Source organism: Doryrhamphus excisus, chromosome 7, assembly GCF_030265055.1.
Source record: "Doryrhamphus excisus isolate RoL2022-K1 chromosome 7, RoL_Dexc_1.0, whole genome shotgun sequence".
Taxonomy (NCBI): domain Eukaryota; kingdom Metazoa; phylum Chordata; class Actinopteri; order Syngnathiformes; family Syngnathidae; genus Doryrhamphus; species Doryrhamphus excisus.
Window position 1 is genome coordinate 7,385,884 of NC_080472.1, and position 20,450 is coordinate 7,406,333.

Here is a 20,450-nt window from a genome sequence, read left to right on the forward strand (position 1 = left end):
ACACTTCCAACTAAAGGGCACATTTGGGGCTTCTATCGATGCATGGTATGCATTTCTGCAGCAGATATTGTGTGCAGGCATACAAGGAGATGTTTTAATACGGCTCATCTGCGCGGTGACGTGGCGTCATCAGAAATGAGGCACTCTGCCAAAAAGTGGTGGCAAAGCTACAGGGAGGCTGGAGGGGAAAGTGAATAACTGCTATCAGCCTCTACTGACAAACAACCGCAGGCTTGACTGAATCGGGGAAAATAGAGCAGAGGAGGGACGGGATGGGGGGGGGGGGGGGGGGTATTTGGGGTGGAGGGGTAGGCATCAGAGCGCAAAGTGAAGATGACAGCCTTTAGGAAATAAGTGGCAGCAATTGAGGGTAGAATGAGTGTCGGTGGAGGGAAATGCCATACAGGTGCGGCAGGCATTAATGGTGATTGGCACCTGAGCCATTGGCAGCGGAATGCAGCTCACCGCTCGCCGGTCAGCTTAGGAGCTGATGTCTCATTGCACAGGTGGTTATGGCCGATTTGTGTGGGGAGACTTGACAAGGCTGGCTTCCACGTCCAAGCCAAGCTTCGCTTATTTCATACATTACCCAGACAATTTGGGATTTTTTTTTTTCTTGGAAGATACGACAGTTGGGTATTTCATACCGTGTGAACGTGTCATGTGCACACCGATACTGAAATGTTCATGCTCGAAAATCCATTTTCAAATTAAAATGGACGCACACAGTCTCAGAGTAGCCAAAGTGCCACCAAGAAGCCCTGGGAAGCAGCGGCAAGCCCGGCAAGGTGGACTGTGGTCGGACACATTCTCCGAGAACCTGACGGTGTGCCGCCATGTTGCTGAGAATATAATAATAATAATAATATATTTAGCTGCACGGCGGTCGAGTGGTTAGGGCGCAGACCTCACAGCTAGGAGACCTGAGTTCAATTCCACCTTCGGCCATCTCTGTGTGGAGTTTGCATGTTCTCCCCGTGCATGCGTGGGTTTTCTCCGGGTACTCCGGTTTCCTCCCACATTCCAAAAACATGCTAGGTTAATTGGTCAGTCCAAATTGTCCATTAGGTATGAATGTGAGTGTGAATGGTTGTTTGTCTATATGTGCCCTGTGATTGGCTGGCCACCAGTCCAGGGTGTACCCCGCCTCTCACCCGAAGACAGCTGGGATAGGCTCCAGCACCCCCCCCACCCCATTTTATAAGCGGTATTAAATGAATGAATAATACATTTAATACATATAACTACATCTGCTGGTCACATTTGGTATTACACGCGTTCCATGCAAACTGTATGGACGATGGAAGATGCAACACTTGGTATCACTGTGTGACCGAGTGATGTATGGATCGATACTTCCGATACCAGCGCTCCGTGCTTGAAAATCCATTACCAAACCAAATATTGATACTTACAATATCGGTCCAATATGAGGGAATTATGACGTCACACCGTGAAATCGGATAACATTAACTCATTTAACTCATTTTAACTCGTAACTTCCAACTTCACGTCTTTCCGATGACAGCGATCCTAAAAGCAGTCGCCACTTGATGCTTTCGTTTCGCGGCTTCACCTCTATCATGGCGGTACATCCCGTAGTGCAGTGGTTCCCAGAGTGGGGCACTCGTACCCCCAGGCAGGGGTACGTCAATTGCCATATACCCCCCGTATGTGAATAAAAATGAAAAACAATTACCGCCTAACACTCAAAAATACTAGTGCGCCTGAACAGAACGACACAGATGCTCTGTGTGCATCATATCAACAAATCAAGGCCCCAGGAGTGACAACCTGGTCTTGTTTTCTTTACTACGCTAATTAATCATTAAAGTGTAAAGGAAACTATAGGGGTGTTATTTCAGTTCTAGAGGGCTCTAATTATAAGTTAAAAAAAACTTATTTAGAAGGTTGTCAAGGTTTTCTATGGTGTATGAAAAGTATGAAAATATTCTATCTATAAATAAGAACTCCTGTTTTGCAAAAGTCACTTATCATGATTTTTATTCTATTTTTACAATTAGCTGTGTTTGACCTCTGAAGCCTTGGTGGTCTTTCTGAGGGTCCTGTTTGAAATTGGCATAACCCAGGGGTCAGCAACCCCCGGCTCCAGAGCCACATGTGGCTCTTCAGCCTCTTTGTTGTGACTCCCTTTGCAATGCTCAATTTTTTCTAACACCCGAGTGGAAGTTTTTAAAAAATCCAACTTTGTGTGAGACCATGAATGCATCCTGGCTGATTCCTGACTGTTGATTCTATGTTCTAACTAACTGGCGAGGATGAGCTGACAGGATGCTATTCAGTTCTCTAAGTCATACTTTCCCAGAGCTGTTTGACATTTCTCAAAAATAAATAATAATAAATAGATAATTTTAAAAACCTAAATCAAATCAGGTAAGTTTACAGTAATTGACACATACATTTATGTAAGTTTATCTCCGATACTAGAGACAGTAGTACTCCATCAACTCTTTGTTTCTTATCTGAACTACTTTGATACCCAAAGTTCCTTCCAAATTTGACGTCCAAAACCAGGCTATCAATTTACTGTGCAAACACTACACTTCTATTTCTTCTATTCTCTTAGACTTTAGAAGACGTTGTTTTAAACCTATGTTTTCATAGTAAAGGTTGCCGACCCCTGGCATAACCAGCGTTTCTTTAATATTCACACCAGTACAACTGTCATAATGTGCATTGTTCAGGCAATATTAATTTAATGGTATTTTTACAATCTAGCTGTAACATTGCAATTTTGCAAACATCAATTTAAATAAATTTAAACAAATAATCTACTTAAAGGTGATAATAATCTGCCATGTCTTTTGCCAGACTTCCACATGAAGAAAACAACAAAATCCTTCATTTAGTCTGACTGTGTAGACCAGGGGTGGGCAAACTACGGCCCGGGGGCCACATCCGGCCCGCCAAGTGTTTGAATACGGCCCGTTTCCAAAGTATTTCATTTAAAGTCAACATACAAGCTGGCATCATGGCTTGAGACGACATTTTCATGGTTTGGCGGTTTTATCAATTTTGTTATTTGATGCGATCTGTTGTTTACAAAGTGAAAAAAGGGACACAAGCACATAATAATAATAATAATAACAATAATAATAATAATATTAAATAATACATTTATTCTTATTATAAATTTATAACGCACTTTACATCAAATAAATGATCTCAAAGTGCACATATAGCAGATTGCATGACACTTTTACAGATACAATAATTTCGTTATTTGATGTGGTCTGTTATTTACAAAGTGCTCCTGAAAAAAGGGACACAGGCACATAATAATAATAATAATAATAATAATAATAATAATAATAATAATAATAATAATAATAATAATAATAATAATAATAATAATAATAATAATAATAATAATAATAATAATAATAATATCAATATAAATAATAATACATTTATTATTATAAATTTATAACGCACTTTACATCAAATAAATGATCTCAAAGTGCCCATATAGCAGATTGCATGACACTTTTACAGATACAATAATTCCAGCTGGACTGTTACGTGTAAAATATCGAGTCTGGCCCCCCGTCAATTTTGTTAAATCAATGCCAGTCAAAAAGTTTGCCCACCCCTGGTGTAGACAATGCCAAGCACGTGAAGCTGCTTTCTTTCTTGCACCCAGCAGGGGGAGACAACCTCACATCATCACTATGTAAATGAATAAGACTATTTATATAACACATTGGCGGCAAATATGTCCATAAAAAGCACAAAGAAATATTAAAATAACCAAAATGAATTTCCATATCAACACTATTCATCTTCCAGCATATTATGTCATATGTTATGATATTGCAATAATATTTAGTGAGAGGAGGTGTTTCTGCCGCTTTCATTGTGTTGCTGTGATGTTGTACTGTCGTATTTTCTATTGTATAGGATAAACAGTTAGCGTTATTTTTATGAGAAGTTCAAATAATATTCAAGGTTATGATGAGGCGGATGGCCAAGCAGAGAGGGAAGCATCTATGATCTATGTATGCTAGGTCAACAATTCACAGTTGACCTCAGTGGACTGAAATAATGAGGAAGAAGCGAAGCTGCAGGAAGTAAAGCCTCTGTAGTTCATAAGGGATTACCCTAATTCCCAGACTAGAGGACACTTGTATTCAAACCGCACCCACTAAATTTAAAGAGAAAAACAGATCCATAGATGAGCCGCACCAGTCTACTGCATAGTTAGTACACAGAAAGATGTCACCCACAAAGAGTCAACATAAACAGCAGCCCACCAAAGACCAGACGTTTTGAAGAATGAGCTTGCAATGGAACGTGGAGCCCGGCCAAGCAAGGTGCACTGCGGTCGGATGCACGCTCCGAGCAGTCCGTGTGCCGCCATGTTGTCATGCCGGAATAACGGACAGATCTTCAAACGTTGGCTCATTGTTGCTGAGGCTAGAACTACATCTCCTGGTCTCATTTGGGATTACATGGATCACATGTTCACGGTTCACATATTAGCCGTGTCGCTGTTTTAGACGGCAGGGTAGTCGCGGCTTATCGGGTAGAAGCGGCACTTTAATATTCATGGAAGCATGCAGGATGGTATTATTATGCAAAGGCAAGATGTGCAACACGTTTGTCTTTGTTGAGAAGCATCCTGAATAAGTCGAATGGTTCGATAAATGTTAGACTTTGAATATGTATGAGAAAAATGTGCTGAACACAACCCATTGTTCTCAACTGCTTTTCCATAATTGGACATAATTATGATTGCCCCGGCTGACTTCAAATGGCAAACTTATTACACAGTCTCTGCGAGCTGTCGCCAAATGAGGTTAAAGTTGGGCACAAATGACATTTTCAGACGTCTCGTGCACGGTTATTCTCCTCCCACCTGCCGCTGCTGCTGTTCAAGGTCACTCAAAGCAACACGTCTGACTTTTATGTCAGCAAATCATAAAGCTGAAGTTGTGTGGAAAGGGAATGCCACTGCATTATGACACATGCTATTATAATCACTCTCTTATGAGGATTAAGTCAGGGGGTGCCCAAAGTGGGACCCGGGCGCCATTTACAGCCTGTAGCTTGATATTTTATTGGCCCATGGTAGAGATACAATTAAACAAAACACAGCAAAAATTGGAAAAATAAAGCAAAAGGCCAGCTGTAAAGAGAAGTAGCTGAAATATTATAAATATAACCTAAAAAATCACAAGTGTGACTCTTAGAAGAAAACAGACATATAGCGTAGCTTAAAGGGGAACTGTACTTTTTTGGACTTCTTCTCATCATTTAAAATCTTGATGTGAAACATGAACACATTTCTTTCCCTTTTCTGTATTGTAACACGATAAAACGAGTTAGTATGAGCTAGCTAACAACAGACATCATTGGAAACTGGAAAAGCCTTCACAAAAAAACTCCAACAGTGTTCAATTTACATAACTGACTTGTATATTAGCCAAGCTACAGCAATGTTACTATTATTGTAGCAGCTAACACGTAAAACTATTTTGATCTGGCAGACTAACACGACGCCTCACTAACCAGAGTGGATACCTAGCTCTCCATTTGGCTACAAAGACTCAACAAGATGCTGGTTTTTGACCTGAGGACTGGAGTAAACATCTTGTGCTGGAAGATACAGCCATCCCAAGGAGAGCGGACATCATAAATGTTGTAGCTGTATCAATGCTGCTGTTGTTATTGAAGGAACTAAAATAAATATGTGTATCAATGCGCAGAGGAAAGATGTTTGGGTAGTGTTTGAAATGCAACTATTTCATGTTGTCATTAATGTACGTTTTAATGCATGATCACAGCATGGATATCAAACCATGCAACGTTAGTAGAGCGTTTTTTAGAGGGATTTTTAGTTGTAATGGTGTGCATTGTTAGCCAGCTCATATTAACTAGTCTTCTGGAGTTATAATGCACAGAAAAGGGAAATAAATATTTGTTATGTTTGTTTAAATATCTTAAATTTTAATAGATGCTTTGACATATTTCCAAGTTGTTTTGCTGAAAGTACGGTAATTCCTCGTCTGCTGCAGTTATTTGGCTCCAGACCGGAATATTTATAAATATTAGACACAAAACCAGATTACCAACTTCTACATACATTTTTTAACATACATTTTTTAACATACAACAGACTCCTATGACCCAATATGGTAGACATAAAGGGAAATAGTGTAAGATATATTTTCTCAATGTAACATTAGTGACACCTAGTGACCAGTGTTTTTAGAATGTCTTAAATATAAGTAATAATAAATATAATGCCTTATATTTGTACATTACTTCATTCAGCCACTCTTTCATTCAAAATGCTGAGTTTCGGCTAAATGTGTAGTATTTACAGATGATGCATACTGTATATTTGACTAATAGTCAACCAAAGGCGGGGATTACCGTAGCTCTTTGAACACAACACCGCATTGACGCCTTTTCCCACTCCTGTCATCATATTGTTGATACATTATACACTGTAATTGTTTAAATGTTATGGTTGCCAAAGCGATGCTAAATGTTTAACACAACCTTTCACAAGGTTGCAAGCACAACAAAGCAAACTCAGATCCTGACTTGTGCAGTTCCGGATCATCCTGTGGCGAGCAAGCAGAACTTGGCAGGCTATCAAGCGGCTGCTTCTGGAGACAAAGAAAAGAAAGATGGCCTTAAAGAGCTTTCCCCACTGATACGTGGGGCGGGTTTATGCTATCTCTGAGACATCTGCTTGTTGGCCCCTTAATTGTTTCGCCTCTGCACATCTGCCAGTGACCTGAATCGTGGCCTAATCTCCGGCCTTTAAGCGACTCCGTGTGTTTGCATCGCCTGCTTCATCTGCAAATGGAGCAGATTGTTTACAGACAAAGTCTCTTTAAAAACGTCTTATGTCACCTCTCATATCTTTATCATCAACTCTAATGATTCAATTCAACTCTTCATATAGAAAGTCAGAAAAAGGCATTGTGTATATATATTTTTTTACAAAAATAAGTACAAGTCAAGGTTGCACGGCGGACGAGTGGTTAGCGTGCAGACCTCACAGCTAGGAGACCAGGGTTCAATTCCACCCTCGGCCATCTCTGTGTGGAGTTTGCATGTTCTCCCCGTGCATGCGTGGGTTTTCTCTGGGTACTCCGGTTTCCTCCCACATTCCAAAAACATGCTAGGTTAATTGGCCACTCCAAATTGTCCATAGGTACACTGTAAACCTAAATGTTCAAAGTACTTAAATAAATGAAGTTATGCATATTCAAAGTTCTTAAAAAAGTTCTAATACCTTAATGATGTCAAGTTTATTTAACATGTTACATTTTGAGTATTTTTAACTAATATGTTTTGATTAAATTAATCAGGCTTTTAACTAATATTTTTAAACTTTTCTTATGTTTTTATCTTTTTAGTCCTATTTTATGCTTTTAGTCTTTGGCTTTTAACTCCAGTGTTTCCTCAGGGGGAGTCCTCCACACTGGGGGCTGTGTCAGGTCTGCTGAGGGGGTGCCATCCTTGGGTCCCTTCCACCTGGCCGGATGGGGGTTCCTCCCTTTAATGTGGGGGTCCGCCCGTCTGTTGGAGTCGGGGGGCCCGGGTGCTGGTCCCCCGATGGCACGGCCTGCGGCTCCTCCCAGTGTGGACGGCCCCAAAGGTGGCGTTTCCTTGATCCTCAGTGCCATGCCATGTCTCCCTACTGTGTGTGATTGTGTGTGTGTGTGTGTGTGGGTGTGTGTGGGTGTCTAGTATGGAGGGTGGGAGGGAGGGGCTTTCTTAATAATTGTTTTTCCTTTTAATTGTGGTAATTGTTTTTAATTCTGTAAAGCACTTTGTGTTGCATGTCTTTGCAGGAAAAGTGCTATACAAATAAAGTTGATTTGATTTGATTTGATAAATTGAACTATGGCTATATTAAGTAAGATTAACTTAAAAACATAATTTACATACAACTTAAGACACTGTACATCTGAATGCTCAAAATAATTAATTGGTATAAATATAGTTAACTTGAAATTTTCTTAAAAGTTCTACTAAATGTTGATTGCCAGTTGCATTATCTGTCTTTTCGGTTTATTTAACTTGTAATTTTTTATTAATATGAATATGAAGAATTTGTAGTTACTTGTAAAAAAAGTATCTATTAAACATGATTAAATCAAATAATCAATTAAGAATAAATCCATTGCATCAGATAGATTTGTACTGTGTAGGTTACACATGCACACCTTCTTCCTATTGAAAGAGTTGACATAGAATGAAAATTAAAGAATGGAGAATGCATGGCAGAGAGAATGTGAAAAAGAAAGCTATTTCTCTCTTCACCCCAAAATTAAAAAGTATATCTAATATCAACTCCAAATATTAAAGCTCTAATATACTCAAATGTTTGAGTTTATGAACTCAAAAAAAATGTGGCAATTGATTGCCTCACTCTTTTGAGTTCTGCTAACTAATTTGGGTTTACAGTGTATGAATGTGAGTGTGAATGGTTGTTTGTCTATATGTGCCCTGTGATTGGCTGGCCACCAGTCCAGGGTGTACCCCGCCTCTTGCCCAAAAACAGCTGGGATAGGCTCCAGCACCCACGCGACCCTTGTGAGGATAAGCAGTAGAAAATGAATGAATTAATGAATGAAGATCAAGTCATGTGACCCTGACCTCACTTCACCTCCACAGGTGTGGGCGTGTCTGTGCGGGGATATTAGCGTATCGGGACACTCAGATTTGATGCTGTGATTTACCATTAAGCAATTCAAAGGTTTAGCAATGGCATAGAAGACAATTCATACCAACAATACAACATTGTGTTGGACGTAGGTCTGCTGCAGGCAACTCACGATGGGAATATTCTCCTACGCGACCATCAGCTTCCCTCTGTGTGGAGCAGTCAGGACACGGATGTTTACAAAGCGCTCGCCACGAGCGACAAATCTCAAAGTCACATGTCAGTAACGTTGCTCCCAGTGCATGTGGATTTGTAAAAAGGGACAAAAAGAAAAGAATGCATCTGAGTATATTAGTTCTGCTACGTGAGCAAGCTCTGGAAGGGAAATGGAAAAGATGGCAGGTGAACAGACTCATTTTGTTGCTTCCGCAGAGAAGCATTCCATGTCAAATCCTCCAGAGCTTTTCATAAAATGTCTGACGCGCCCGTGTGACAACCCCAATACGTGTTTTGTCCAGCTTACATTTTAGCCATCCACGCTGAGCTTGACTTCATAACGCAGGTGATGACCTCTCAGAATGATAGATTCACTTTCGGGAGGAGGGGTTGAGTGATCTGTGACATTATGAGGTCTCCAAATGTGTCCCTCAAGAAGAAATAAATACCTGCAGGCTGCTTATATTTCATCATTTCTACAGATGTTCATAAGAAGTCAAGCATGCAAGAATAAATGTTGATATGATTTTACAGACCAGTGAATCAGGAAATCTATCCATAATAATCTATGCTTACAGTTCCAATACAGTAATCCCTCACATCGTCACCATTTTCAACTTTAAAAAATATACTAATTATTCAATCATGCTGATTTGTGGTGGAAATTGTTTTTTAAAAAATGGTAAAATAGGTAAAATACAAATATAAGGCATTCAGAAGCCACATCCACAGGTTGTGATATGTAGTATTCTACACTGGTCACTAGGTGTCAGTGATGCCACTGTAAGACACACAAGTACCAGACTTGATCTCTGGAACAACAGGCTTTTAGTCCCGTCAGGAACACGTGTATAGTAAAATTGGGCTAAAATGCAACTATGCTCCAACTTCAAATACATTCTTCTTTTTGGGCTTTTCCCTTCAGGGGTCGCCACAGCAAACCATTCTCCTCCATCTGATCCGGTCTTCTAACATCTAAAAACTACAAAAATATTCTTACATATTTAACCTGGCCGGGTCTGGAACCAACAAACTTCTATAACGTCTGATGACTGTCTTATTAAAAGTGACTATAGGGGTGTTACTTCATGTTGAGGGCTCTAACAATGTTCAAAAACATATTTAGAAGGCTGTAAACAGGTTTATATGTCTTTCTATGAAAGTCTTCAATTTATTAATTAGGAATCCTACTTTGCTTCATTTATCGTGGTTGTCTCAGGAACCAATTATTATTCTCTACAAGAGAGGAGAAATATGATCTCAGGGAAGAAGTACATTTGAAACACTTCTATGCTAGGACTACGTTATGCTAGCCATAGCATTTCAGTATGTGGAATCAAACTATGGAATGGATTGAGTAAGGACCTCAAACAATGCACAACGATGAGCCAATTCAAGAAACAATACAAGCAGTTGATGTTTGCTAAATACAAGGATGAAGAGTCTTGAACCAGTCATGATGTGCTATATATATCACTATATTGACACTTACTATGGTACCCATTATGGCATTGGATGCTCATATCACCTCCTACTTTGGTACGTGACAAAAAACAAACAACTATATTAGGAAAGCAGGAAGTGAACAAATGTAACAGTTACTGATTGTAAAAGTACCAGATGGAGGGGTAGGATTTAATAAGCTTTGCTTCTTCCTACTCCTTTTGGACATGTGGAACTGGGAACTGATTATGGGATGCACTCAATTGTAATTTGATGCATGTTCAAATGAAATAAAACCATCACCATTACCATTAATTAACCAATTATGCACAATAAGCAAGCAACGACTGTCAACATTTCAGCTTTTTTGTGCCCTTTTTGCTCTATTTTTCCCATTTTTGTAGGTAATTTTTTGGTTCATATAATTTGCCACAGGCCAATAATAAATGGGTCGCCAGCTAGACTCCTTTCTTCAACATTTTCTCTTATTATTTCTTTTTTGAACCCGATTATTGTGTTGTCAGGGTGTGGTGAAGCTCCTTTTGACCCTGTTGTGCAGCATGGAGGTAAGAACTTTGACACAAAGAGGGGGGTGGACGGCGGTGGTAATTGTTATTAACCGCATAACCAGAGCAGTCAATCATTTTACAAGAAGTACAATTTTGCTTTTGGCATTTCGAGAGCAGGTAGGGCAGAAGATTTGCATGGTTTTTTGGGGGGGGGTGAAAATCATAATAATTAGTTGACCTCAAAAAAAGTATTTCAACCATTTGAGCAGTATGCACAACAGTTTTTCCCAACTAAAAGCGATTAAGTGGAAGAAGCTGCAGCAGAGTACAATCCAACCTATTCTAATCCCACCCTTTTAAAGATAAAAAGCAGTTAAGGACAAAGGGATTGGTATTCTGCTTTTGCCCTTGAATGAGTGAAAGAGGGAGATAGAGTGTGAGTGTGTGTGTGTGTGTGTGTGTGTGTGTGTGTGTGTGTGTGTGTGTGTGTGTGTGTGTGTGTAGGCGAGAGCGACAAGGAGATAATCTCTTTTGTATTTTTTTATCCCTAAATGTGGTGGTTGTGTCGCCGTATTCCAGCTACTTAGCGTGCAGTGGGTAAGTGATGCCATGCACTTAGGCTGTGAAAAGCAGGTCAATATGACCACTGAGAGGAAAGCACATGTGCATCACATGGATAGCCTTGGGATTATTTCTCACAAAATGTCTTAATTCCTCTGTTCACTAATGATCCAGGGAAAATGCCCTCTAATCTCCATTCCATTAATTAAAAAGAGCATGAGCCTGTGGAAAAACCTCACCATCTGCTGCTGTTTCATTGCCGCAGACAGATTGTGTTTTCACTTTTCAGCCGAGGTAACTGTTTTTTTTTATTTTTCGGGGGGTCGAGCATGCAGGGAGATGATGATAAACAGATCCAACTGCTCTGTTGAAGTGATAATACTCTTAAATGTTCACTCACAAACCGCCACGCTAGGCACGTTAACTTAATTGTGCCTTTTGTAAAAAAAAAAAACAAAATATAGGAGAAATGATCATTTTCACTTTCAGTTGGCGCCTTCAGAGATAAGACCTCCCACACCCTAGCCGCTAACGGACCAAACCGGATGGAAACACCTCTCAGCGTACGCACCACAACAGTAGCTACATTTAGTCAAATGGGAGTATTCTTACCGTACACTGGTGTGAAATCGGACCACCACCAAATAAGACGTAAGTTGAAATGTCAAGACTGAGATGGGAGGAGGGCAGGCCTACAGTGTATCTGGGCATGCCCATATAAGACAGCCCAGATCGCATTGACGTCACAAAGCTTGGTGTTAGAAAAAACTGTCTGAAACATGAGAATTCAACGGGTTCAACACGAGAATACAACATTCTAACAACATTTATAGGTCCAAAAAGTGGAAAAAGCATAATCATTCCCCTTGTAATCCAATGTAAAGTAGTCAGTGTGCAGCTTAAAATAGCAGCATGCATCTGCAGTCCCCTCATACTATACCCAAACGAACAACAAAAAGTTGCTCTATAACGATGTTCTTGAAGGTTGCCAGCACCGAGAAACTGACCAGGGTGGCTACAACCAATAACGGCTACTCTCCAGCCACCCCAGTGGCCACCCCCACGGCTGGGTGACAATTTTGACAAATATGGCTCTGTGGTGCAGAACATTGGTTGAGCCTTGGACGCGTTTCACTGCAGCACACAACTCTCCGTGGGACAGCAGAAGAGAGCTGCCTTTTTTGAGGAGGCGCAGCCAAAGCTGCGCCGACTGCAAGCGGTATGTAAGTTTAACATGATTACTTTGGTCGGTTAAGTTTTCTCACAATGTTGACTTTGATTTAAATTCTGAAACAACAAATTGCTCACAATTGCTCTAATGGACGGTCCAAAAACATCGGCGGAGCTACAGGGTGGCCGCGGCCACTCACCGGCCACCCCATTGGCCATCTAGACAATTCAGGTATCAACTTATTGCCACCCCTGTTTGACTAATGGTCTCACCTTGATCACACTAATAAATATGTCTGGCTCCGCCACGGCCCACAAGTGGCCCCCAGGCCGCACTTTGGACACCCCTAACTTAAAGCCTTGAGACTGTGGCATGAATTGGACGGGGTGCAATAAAGATTATCCAAGCAGATGTCCAATTGAACCAATGACACACACACACAGCAATCTGTGATAGCCCACTTGAGCACCCCCCCCCCCCCCCCACTCCCACCCCCTTTCCCTCTCTCCTTTCTCTCAGGCAGACAGGAGCTGCTTCAGTCCCACCAATGTCAAGTTTTATATATATATTTTGTTATTGTTCCCCCCGATCCCGCACCCCCCTCACTGCACTGCGCGCCATCTACGAGCAGAGTCAAGTTTGGATGGGAGTTGAGACAGCCTCCAAATGGACAAACAGCGTGTGCAGCGACGAAAGGCGTACGTAAAATGGCCCATAGTTTGTGTTTTCGTCTTCATCGTTTGCTTCTCGGACTCGGCTCGTGGTCAGATCCGCTACTCCATCCCAGAGGAGCTGGAACATGGCGCCTTTGTGGGGAACATAGCGGAGGACTTGGGTTTGGATTTGGATAAACTCTCGGCGCGCAGGTTCCGCATCGTTTCCGGCACGAGGAGGCAGTACGTGGAGGTGAATTTGGAAAATGGAGTTTTATTCGTCAACGAGAGGATAGACCGCGAAGAACTGTGCGAGCAGAGTTTGGGCTGTTCCTTCCACCTGCAGGTGGTCATAGAAAGTCCTCTGGAGCTGTACCGAGTGGAGGTGGAAATCGTGGACGTGAATGACAACTCTCCCGGCTTCCCGTGGACTGAATTTAATCTGGACATTTCGGAATCTGCGGCACCGGGGTCCCGCTTCCCGCTCGAAAGCGCGCAAGATTTGGACGTGGGTTCCAACGCGCTGCGCACGTATCTGCTGAGCGTCAACGAGCATTTCACTTTGGACATACAGACTCGAAGTGACGGCAGTAAATTCGCGGAACTCGTTCTCCGGAGCCCTTTGGACCGGGAGCAGCAGAGCGCGCACCAGATGGTTCTGACCGCGGTGGATGGGGGCTCTCCGGAGAGGTCCGGCACTGCGCAAATTGACATCACGGTCTTGGACGCGAACGACAACGCGCCCGTGTTCGACCAGACCTTCTACAGGGTGAGACTGGCCGAAAACGCACCCAAGGGCGCAGTGGTCATCAAGTTGAACGCGTCCGACTCGGACGAGGGCGCCAACGCTGACATCACCTACTCGTTCAGCGGGCACGCGCCCATCAAAGTGCGCCAGCTTTTCAGTGTGGACGCGCGCACGGGGGAAATCAAAGTGAAAGGGGTGATCGATTATGAAAAAGCAAGGATGCATGAGATTTACATCCAGGCCAAGGACAAAGGTCCCTCAGCTGTCGCGGTGCACTGCAAGGTGCTGGTGAACGTCTTGGATCGGAACGACAACCTCCCGGAGGTCATACTGACGTCAGTGTCTACACCTGTGCACGAGGACGCGCCCCCCGGCACCGTCATTGCTGTCATCAGCGTCACGGATAAGGACTCTGGGGAAAGCGGGAACGTGGATTGTGAGATCCCAAATCTGGTCCCGTTCCAGCTGCACTCCTCTTTTAAAAACTACTACACGCTGGTGACCAGTGATTTCCTGGACCGGGAGGCGGTGGCGGAGTATAACATCACACTGACGGCGAGAGATATGGGCTCTCCGCCTTTGTTCACCAGGAAAACCATTCTGGTTCAGGTGTCCGACGTGAACGATAACGCGCCCGCGTTTAAACAACCGTCTTATACCGTCTATTTGACGGAGAATAACGCACCGGGGGCTTCCATTTGCTCTGTGATAGCACAGGACCCGGATTTCGGACAAAATGCGTACCTCTCTTATTCAATACTCGATGACAACATCCAAGGCATGCCTGTCTCCACATACGTGTCCATCAATTCGGATAACGGGAATATTTACGCCCTACGATCGTTCGACCACGAACAGCTAAAATCCTTCCAAATCACGGTGCAAGCTCAAGACGCCGGATTCCCGCCTTTAAGCAGCAATGTTTCCGTGACCATATTTATTTTGGATCAAAACGACAACGCACCCATTATCGTTTCGCCTCTGCCTCAAAATGGAACACCCCCAACTGAAGCAGTGCCGAGATACGTGGACGCCGGGTACCTGATCGGCAAAATAAGCGCGGTGGACGCGGATGGAGGTCAGAACTCGCGGCTTTTCTACCAAATGCTGCAAGCGACCGACCCTAGCTTGTTCAGCGTGGCTTTGTACACGGGGGAAATCAGGACAATCCGGCAGTTGGTGGAGAAAGACCCCACCAGGCAACGATTGGTCATACTGGTGAAGGACAATGGCCAACCGCCCCTCTCGGCCACAGTTTCCATCATCCTGTCAGTGGTTGACAGCCTGCCAGAATCCCAGCCCGATTCGGGTGACCTGTCACTGAGCCCCCATCACAGCTCCAACTTTAGCCTCTACTTAATCGTGTCCCTGGGCGCCATCTCCTTCACGTTCCTCGTGGCCATCATCGTCCTTGTTACAGTGAGGCGGTTGAAGGACAGAGCATCCGGCAGAGAGTCCAGCTTCCCCTCCGCCAACTTGTGCTCCTGCTGCTGGCGCTCGGGGTCACCCGGCGGCTCAGATATCTTCAAAAAGTCCAATTTGACCATCAGGATGTCTGCGGACTCCGCCGGCTGCGCGGAAGCCAACGGCGGCGGAGCGCTCCCGCAAGCGTACTGCTATAAAATGTGTCTGACTCCGGAATCGTCCAAAAGTGACTTTATGTTTCTCAAGCCCTGCAGCCCCGTGTTGTCGGCACGGCAGAATAACGCCAAGAGTACAGACTACATGACTTCTGGCTGGAGCGCGCTGGACCGCAACGAGCTGGCCAACCGCAGGACATCGACTCCACCAGAGGTGAGCTCCTTTAGTCCGGCGCCACTTCCAGCGGCACATTTTGCGGCTTCACTCCAAAATGTATGCTGGTTCATCATAGAAAAAAAATCATATTTAAGCAAATGTTATATCTTTTTGATATAAATTAAGCATTTTCAAGCATAAAAATGGCCAAATAAAATACAAACACAGGGAATAAATAAAAGGGAATTTCTGCCAGGCAGGATTCCATATTAAGAAACTAAATATTTTTGTAGTTAGAGCATAGAAAACCTGTTTATGACTTTCTAAATGAGTTTTAACATTATGAGCTGTGGTGTCCACGCGTCAATTAGCATGAGAGGCACCTTGAACGCTTTCTGGTTTGGTAATGGTAATGGTAATGGTAATGGTTTTATTTCATTTGAACATGCATCAGATTACAATTGAATGCATCCCATAATCAGTTCACAGTTCCACATGTCCAAAAGGAGTAGGAAGAAGCAAAGCTTTACAATCAGTAACTGTTGTGTTAATTTGTTCACTTCCTGCTTTCCTAATATAGTTTAAGGTTTTTTTTTGTTTTTTTTTAATAATATACCTCGTACCAAAGTACAAGGTGATATGAGCATCCAATGCCATAATGGGTACCACAGTAAGTGTCAATATAGTGATATATATAGCACATCATGACTGGTTCAAGACTCTTCATCCTTGTATTTAGCAAACATCAACTGCTTGTATTGTTTCTTGAATTGGCTCATCGTTGTGCGATGTTTGCGTCTAACAAGCATGAAAGCTGTCCAAGCATAGCCTGCATGAATGTTTTTACATCGTCTTTTGACATGATTTAAACCCTTGCCAGCTTTTTGGCCAGCAGGTTCAGGGAACTTGTCACATGTTGTGTCATTGGCCCCCTCAAATGTACTGCTTGATGATCGTATACTGTATCTTAGGGGTGTACCATAATTTTTTTTTAATGCTCTAAGTAGATGAGCTTACATGTACGTCAACTTCTTTTGTGTTCACTTGAAAACATTCACTTTAAGAGAACGGACATGGTACCGAATAATCTGTGATGGGGGGGGTTACCCATGAAGTATTCAAAACACCTAATCAGCAAGCCGCCTGAAAAGCCAGCGCCATGGCATTTGAAAAATGCAAAAGTTTGCCAGAGACCTCCAGAGCGGTACGCTGGCTGCTCAGAACGTGTGTCCGAATACAGTGCACCTTTCTGGGCCACAGCAGGTGGCTCCTCCCCCTCTATACTCTGGTTCTCCTGACCTTGCAGCTTGGAGCAAGAACCCACACACTTAAAACTACTTTTTAAAAAGTAGATATTAAAGTTATTGTTATCATATCGGTCTCGGGAAGCATAAAGTTTGGCTTTGAACAAAAAATTATCATTTATCTCTAGTGTATATATATGAAATGCCAAATTCTACCTGGAGTGTGAGCTGCTAAATTTGCAACCACATTCATTATTCATTCCATTAGTCATTCCGTGCACTCCAAGTAATGTGATGCATCACACCGAGTCAATTTGTAGCTCATTACCTCATCATTATCTCGTTAGAGGTTCTTTTTTCCGACTCCTTCGGCATATATAGAGCAACTCGCAGGCAAATGTGAAAATGTAAGCGCTTCTGTCACGGATGAGTATTCGATTGGGATTCGCGTATTTGTTAGGACCTTTCAGTCACAACATTGGGTACACTCGCGTAATATAATCATGGCTTTGACTTGCAAGAAATCTGAAAAATATTCCAGTCATCTCAAGGGAACAATTTGATTTGATGATGATGTTTTATCAGGGTTTCCATAGCAGCACCCACGATATTCAAGCAGCATGTGACAGCATGTCTTGCGATTTTAGCACAAAAGTGCACAGTATTTCCATAACGGGGCGCTATTTGACTTAAACCTGCATTTACTTTACTATCACCTAGTACTTCGGTACATGACATAAATAAAAAATAAATAAATAAAAAAAACTTAAATTATATTAGGAAAGCAGGAAGTGTAATAATAATAATAATATAAAAAATGGTTTTTTTTAATTAAAAAAAAATTGAAAAAGGAAAGCAGGAAGTGAACAAATGTAACAGTTACTGATTGTAAAAGTACTAGATGGAGGGGTAGGATTTAATAAGCTTTGCTTCTTCCTACTCCTTTTGGACATGTGGAACTGTGAACTGATTATGGGATGCACTCAATTGTAATCTGATGCATGTTCAAATGAAATAAAACCATTACCATTACCATTACTTAGATGTCAGTTTCAGGGTAGAGGTCTCCAAAGTGCAGCCCGGGCGCCATTTGTGGCCTGATGCTTCAGTTTTAATTGGCCTGTGGCACATTGTAAAAACAGAATTTTATTGAAAGACAGCAAAAATGGGGAAAATACGGCAAAAAGACAAAATGGAAAGAGAAAAACATGAAATTCCATGACTAATGTACAGTCTATAGACACACACTGTAATACAGTATGTAAGTATATATACTATAATATGTAATATTTTCAAATGTAAAAATTGAAAATGTATTATTATAATGTATTATTTTCATAAATACATAAGCTATTGGTTGTTTGTAATTTTATTAAATATTGAAATATATGTCATGAGGATGGGAGGATGGAACCCGCATCCAAACCTGCAGTAGCAGCAGCTGTAGCATTACACTAGCCAGGACCGCCAGGAAAGGGGCTGAATTCGGCCATTTTATTTGTTTCTATGATTGTGGCAACATTTGCCTAGAATGCGGCCCCCATGACTCGGAACGTTGGCCTGCGCAGCCTGTGAGCTGTCAGCATAACAAAAGGAGAAAAGGGCACCCCGGTCGAGCAGAAAACACATTTGCTGCACTCCAGCAAATTATTGATTTACGTGTGCTGTGCTTCAACCATGCAGCTGAAGTATTCCAGCAAGGACTGGACCTGGGCCAAAAATCAACGCAATTCGGCATACAAGAGGTGATTATTTCTGAATATTATGGCACATCTTGCAAATTTAGGAACACATACTTACGCTGTGTGTCTCCCTCTTCAGGTACAGTTCAGGAAACATGGAGGGGACTCTGTCACGTCCTCAGCAGTACGACGCCGATGCTTATTTCTGCTCTGTGGCACCACAGTACTGGACCTGGGGCAACCATATGAGCGGTAACGTTTGTTCTGTCTGGAAATGCAGAAGAAGCAGGACGCTAAATCATGAATTGGTGTTTGCAGAGTGCAAGATGTCTCTTCAAGAGGAAAGCAATCCCAGCTTGGCGTGGACGCCAAAGTACGCCCAGCCCCAGTCTGAGGCAGCGGACTACCAGCACAACGTGTACATTCCTGGCACCACGTCGGGTTACAGCACGCTCAAGCTGGCGCCGAGAGGTGACTTGGATGTGTATAACACCTTCTCCACGTTTGGCAAGAAGAAGAAATTCATCTCCAACTATGAAGCGTCTTTGGACAAAGATGACGGGCTCATTAGCAATGCGATTTTCAAATGAGGCATCATCAATTGTGCTTATCAGAAAACATTTATGCTGAGGTTATGCTATGGAAACAGGATGCCATAATCGCACAGCATATGCGCAAATGATGGTCGTTATGGGCTTGTAATGCACGCATCAAACATCAATACGATGCTCAACATCTCATAAAAGGTCATTGGGTCAAACTGGGGGGTCCGAAGTCTATGTACGGCCAACGTACATCCACTTGATTGACCAATCAAGTAAAGAAAAAAAAGTTGCAATTTTACAAGAATAAAGAAATATGAGGGCAAATATTATTAATATATATAAAATCATTTTAGTGGCATAAAATTCATTTTAGGATCAGAAAAAAATACCCTTTTTTTCTTTTATGAAAAACTAACTACTGTACATTTTTGGAAAATTAGGCTGGGAAAAAAGATAATATTATAATAATTATTATAATTATTATTATTAACTATATATTACAATCATAATTATTATTAGCAATTATTATTATTAATAATTATAACAATATTGTAATAATTATAATATTGAAACATATTATAATATTAATATCAAATATTAATAATATGGTGAAAATTCAAACAATATGAAAAAATAATATTGTAATTATTATAATTATAATATAATTAGTATTTTAATTATAATATATAGTTAATAATAATTATTATTATTATAATATCTTATCTTATTATATTATCATAATTATTATAATAATATCTTTTTTCCCATAACCTTTCTTGAAATCTGGACACTTCTGAGCATATCTTTGCAAAATATACGTAGAATTGGTACAGTTGCATCCTTCCATTTTTCACAATGTGGCCCAGCCTGGCAAACGTTGGGACGCTCCAGCTGTCTACCAAGTCGCTCCGATAGAAACCGTAGGTCTTCCTTGCACATTACTGATGCTTTTCATGTCATACCGAAGTATCACTAAAAGCAGTTCTGTTTTTACACGAGTCCTTATCCGTTGTAGAGCATTCAGCTTGTGCCGTGATCTCCTGTTATCCATGATGCATCTGTTCCAGTAGCACACTGATAGAAGTCATTTGTATAAAGTCTGTGTACAGTATATATTGTATAAATAAAGTCCACCTTTGACCCTATAATGTTGGCTTTTGGGGCTACAACAGCGCAAGAAAGGCCAGTATTTATGGAACAGTTGGGATGTGGTGACCATATGTGATGCAAAGAATCACAATTCAGGATTATAAAATTGCCTTGAAGTTGATATATGTTGATATATGGTTAT

General features: G+C 41.7%; 1 protein-coding gene across 1 annotated transcript; it reads left to right on the forward strand.

Moving 5' to 3' along the window:
* The first annotated feature begins 13,094 nt into the window (after nucleotides 1-13,094).
* Nucleotides 13,095-20,296, forward strand: LOC131132688 (protocadherin-10-like). Its single transcript, XM_058078538.1, has 4 exons — nucleotides 13,095-15,745; nucleotides 18,616-18,677; nucleotides 18,754-18,866; nucleotides 18,933-20,296. The coding sequence occupies exons 1-4, from the start codon at nucleotides 13,217-13,219 to the stop codon at nucleotides 19,202-19,204; spliced, it is 2,976 nt and encodes a 991-aa protein (XP_057934521.1). The 5' UTR covers nucleotides 13,095-13,216; the 3' UTR covers nucleotides 19,205-20,296.
* Nucleotides 20,297-20,450: the final 154 nt, after the last annotated feature.

Coding starts and splice junctions, on each gene's coding strand:
- LOC131132688 (XM_058078538.1), top strand. CDS start 13,217: ATGGACAAACAGCGTGTGCAGCGACGAAAGGCGTACGTAAAATGGCCC. Junction 15,746..18,615: donor GGACATCGACTCCACCAGAG/GTGAGCTCCTTT, acceptor TCAACCATGCAG/CTGAAGTATTCCAGCAAGGA. Junction 18,867..18,932: donor CTGGGGCAACCATATGAGCG/GTAACGTTTGTT, acceptor TGGTGTTTGCAG/AGTGCAAGATGTCTCTTCAA.